Raw genomic sequence first — 4,342 nt, 5'->3', positions numbered from 1 at the left:
AACTCGAGTAGCATTGACATACATCTCCAGTTTCCAATAGGTATTGCCATTCCTTGAACTCCAAGATCACCTAGACCAAGAACATGACTTCCATCATGAAGAAGTATCATGTCTACCTGGAATTTTAAATAATTTATAGAGATATGTAAATAAGTCAATGAAATTAAGATCAAGATGAAAATGCTTGATATAACCATATATGGACATAGTATTGTGAAAGATTCGTGGGATTAATACAGTACCATGATCTTAATTCGTGCATACGAAGATCCGCAAAACTGGAAGGTCATCTATCAACTACTTAAAAAAACAATTATATAGAAAGTCATAGGAGATTGAATCTGAGAATAGCATAAATGAATGTATAAAAAATAATTATATAAAACATATATTATCAAATCATACTCATAAATTCCCCTCATAAATATTAAAATTGTCCAAACATATTAGCATCACAGATCAAAATTTGAGCAAAAATCCAGGTTCACATAAGTTTCACTAAAGACACCCAAAAAGACTATGTATCAAAAATATAATATTCTCAAAACATTATATGGTATGTTTTGTAAATCCTAATTAATTATCCAGTATGTTGAATTGGGTCTTATTTTGACATTAAGCAATGAATTCAAACTTTTACCTGAAGTTGTTGACATGTTTTCTAAAGCGTCGACACCTCTCAGATCAGGAAAAGGCCAAACTCTTGCTGTAGGAGCTTGTATTACTTGGATGCTCGAGAATGGTGCAGTAATCTGATAAAAGAGGAGACCAACGAATTGTATAAATGATGCATCTCCTTCAGCGATAACAATTAAGGCAAAACTGAAATTCGGAACCCTAAAAGCAAAATTGAAATTGTAAGCATGACGATGAAGGATGAGGATGAAATGGTTCGGGTAGGGGATCCGATTTGTACAAAATCCTTTAGTTACAGAGGTTTAGTATTTCTCCTTTGGTGGGTTTAGGTAGCAGTGGTTTCGCTGTCGGTCAAGCCGCATTAAAAGCTGCTTTAAGGTGGCAAAACATGAAAAGGCGTGTCTTGACAACCAACATGTATTTATTCCTTTTGCTTTTGACACTTTTGGTTTCCTCGCGCTTGAAGCTGTGAAGCTACTTACCCGTGTTCAACGGGTCATGCATAGTAATGTATGACTCCAAGATCAGCAAATATAGTTTTTAAAAGATTGGGTTTTGCGATTCAAAAAGGGGTAGCGGCGCAGCTTGTTGCCCGCTTGCCTTCTGTTTCGATGTAATCCAATAAACAATCAACAAACATTGCTGATAAAATTAATTTCATTTATTAATTTTCTGTTTTTTTTTGCAACTACCTTTGCGACCGAGTTTTATTATTTACTATTTAGTTTTAGCTTGCTTACTTTTTACAAAATTTGTAACTGATTTGCTACCAAATTTAAATAGTCGCAAACTTTGCCCGCTTTGCGACCGGACTGATAGTGGTAGTTATCATTTTGTTACTGATGTGATTTCGGTTGCGAATCGGTCGCTAATTTTTAACTGCATATCTGGTCGCAAGTTTGTTCGTAAATACAGTTTTAGTAGGTGAGCTACAAGCTCTACTAGATTTTTTAGTATGAAGTGAACATATGGAAACCTTAAAAGTTTGTATAACAAATATATGTATTCCTTTTCATTTTGATCCAACAAGTTTATTATTTATAACAAATAATCTTTCTGAAAAAAGAAAAACATTATTATATATATTAAAAAGTCCTCCTCACATAATTACTATTTAATTTTCCAATGTTTAATTAGTTTACCACTAAAGCCTACAAATAAAACTAAATGGTTTTCTCTCTTTTTATTTTACTTTTCTTTCGACTAATTATAATATTTAACAAATTACATTTTAAACATTAAACTTGAGCAAGTGCCGACTTTACATGTTTTATCTATCGATTAAATGATTTCAACTTTGCTTTCCTATTTTTTATAGTCCGTCTTTATAATGACGAAACTTTTTTTATGATTAAAAGATATCCTATCGTCGCATGCTTTTATATCCACGCTTCAACGTTTGATATCACGCATTAAAATATTTATTTTGGCGTACTAATTTATGTTTACGATTTTGTGTTGGCAACGCTGATGTTAACCGAATCTGCATTGGTTCGCAGTTGTAACGTGTTGTTTTTTTTGGTTCTACATATGATAATTTGTTGTATTTTGGCATTGACGGATTTATTTCTTTTGTTTAGTTCCAATGTCGTAGCCTGATGCAGACTGACTTCGCGTCGACTCGCAACGCGTTCAAGCTTTTACTATGTTTTTTTGTTCGATTTAGTGGTCATGTTACGAACACGGGATCCTAAATCCTAGTTAAAATTAAATACTTGATCATAAATGACGTAATCAGCATATAATCAAAACTAAGAAACCTATAGAAATGGTTTGTTTAATTTAAAATTGCTAGAAAGTTATGAACAAATGATTTCTTTTATCGTTAATATAATGTAATTTAGCAAATTATGTTTTATGATATCTTCTAATCATAATTAAGTGATATTATTATTTTCTCAAATTTAACATGTTGAGTTACTTTTATGTGAAAAATATTGTTAAGTGACTTTTACAGGGAAAAAATATATAAAGTATGTTGGTTTTTATGCTAAAAAATTGTTAATAGACTTTTACGGGAAAAAAAACATAAACTAAGTATGTTAGTTTTTTTATGGTGCAATAATTCAAATTAATATTACTCATCCGATGAGTCTATATCAACAATGTAACCAATGATGCTTTGAATTTTCTCTTTTGTTGATCAAGAGCAATTGCACTCATATATATAAGCATTGTATATTTACACTTAATTTTCCACTCGGTTTCGCTCAAATGATAATTATGAGTGAAACTCTGATCAAAAATGAAAACATACATACATTCATTATTAGCGAAGTTGGATGGAAATCTATAATGATCATACGAGTGAGATTGCTTTGTATACAACAACAATAAAGTTACAACTGTCAATGACTAAAAAATCAGTATAAATTATTTACGTCAGTTCAACCACTGCAAGAGTGGTACCTTCGTGGCTAAGTGGACAAACAGCTCTAAAGAAGTTCTTCCTACATGCCGGTCCACCTGAGCCACAGCCCACGGCGCCCTCTAAGGTTGTTTTTATGTCGTTAGTTTCTTTAAAACCATTTATGACCGGTATATGTTCTAATCGATTAATCATCGAAATCTCAAACGCGCATGCATGCTGTCACATATATTGTTTTTACCGGTTAAACAAATCATAAGTTTTAGTATATCCATTTTCTTGTTCTTTGACAATATCATATTAATTACAACTTAACATAAATTACAAAGTCATTCTAGACTTCTAGTTGTCTAATATTTCTATATAAACTCATTACCAAAACAGACACTAACAAATTAATAAAATACAAAATGGCTATAACTATAAGTTCCTCTACAAGTCATATGTTACTTCTACCACTACTCTTAATTCTAGCCATTTCATCAACAACACAAGCTAATGACCCCGACGTCTTGTTCGACTTCATCAAGCCGATCAATTCGACTTTGGATGCTAGTTTCTTCACCTATAGCGGACTTAGTGGATTCTACAACGAAGACCCCAAAAATTTCACGGTCCTCAAAGCGTCCATGTCCCAGTTTCCAGCACTATACGGTCAAAGTGTGTCATATGCGGTCCTCCAGTTCCCACCAGCCGGTGTGAACCCACCACATACTCACCCTCGTGCGGCTGAACTATTGTTGGTGATGTTGGGTACACTTGAAGTTGGATTTGTTGATACCGCAAACGTGTTGTATAACCAAACGCTTCAAGAAGGTGACATGTTTGTGTTTCCTAAAGGGCTTGTGCATTTCCAGTACAATAGGAACCACAATCAATCAGCGATTGCGGTTTCTGCTTTTGGAAGTGCGAATGCGGGCTTGCTTTCGGTGCCAAAGTCGGTTTTCACCACCGGTATTGATGAAAATGTGCTAGCAATGTCGTTTAAAACCGACGTTCCGACTGTTCAGAAAATCGAGCTAGGACTCAAGCATTAGGTGTTTGATCATGTCCCATTTGTATGTGTTTGTGGTCCTGATGGTATGACTTGAATCATGTAGAATAAAAATGGTGGTGTGTACCATAAAGTTTTATAACATTTTGATAAGAAATTAATATAAGAAAATGAGTTAATTTCAGCCCAATGTTCTCGGCCCAACAGAAGCCCATATGCTGTTATTGGCCCAAGTAGTTTATGATATATGAGTTAATTTCAGCCAATGCGTTTTCTTTTTGTTTTTCCTGATGAGTATTAATTTGTGAGCATCTTTCTAATTTTCCATGTGTTTTATGACTATC

General features: G+C 33.6%; 1 protein-coding gene across 1 annotated transcript; it reads left to right on the top strand.

The window, feature by feature from the left end:
- The first annotated feature begins 3,414 nt into the window (after positions 1 to 3,414).
- LOC143612151 (germin-like protein 9-3) lies at positions 3,415 to 4,066 on the top strand. The gene has a single exon (XM_077086205.1). It carries the CDS (start codon positions 3,415 to 3,417, stop codon positions 4,039 to 4,041), a length of 627 nt encoding a protein of 208 aa, XP_076942320.1. The 3' UTR covers positions 4,042 to 4,066.
- The last annotated feature ends 276 nt before the right edge of the window (positions 4,067 to 4,342 follow it).

Source organism: Bidens hawaiensis, unplaced genomic scaffold (genome assembly GCF_021521415.1).
Source record: "Bidens hawaiensis isolate Kalapana, Puna unplaced genomic scaffold, B.hawaiensis_p1.1 tig00002236_1, whole genome shotgun sequence".
Taxonomy (NCBI): Eukaryota; Viridiplantae; Streptophyta; class Magnoliopsida; order Asterales; family Asteraceae; genus Bidens; species Bidens hawaiensis.
Note: the sequence above shows the minus strand (reverse complement) of the source record. Positions and strands in the feature narration are given on the sequence as shown.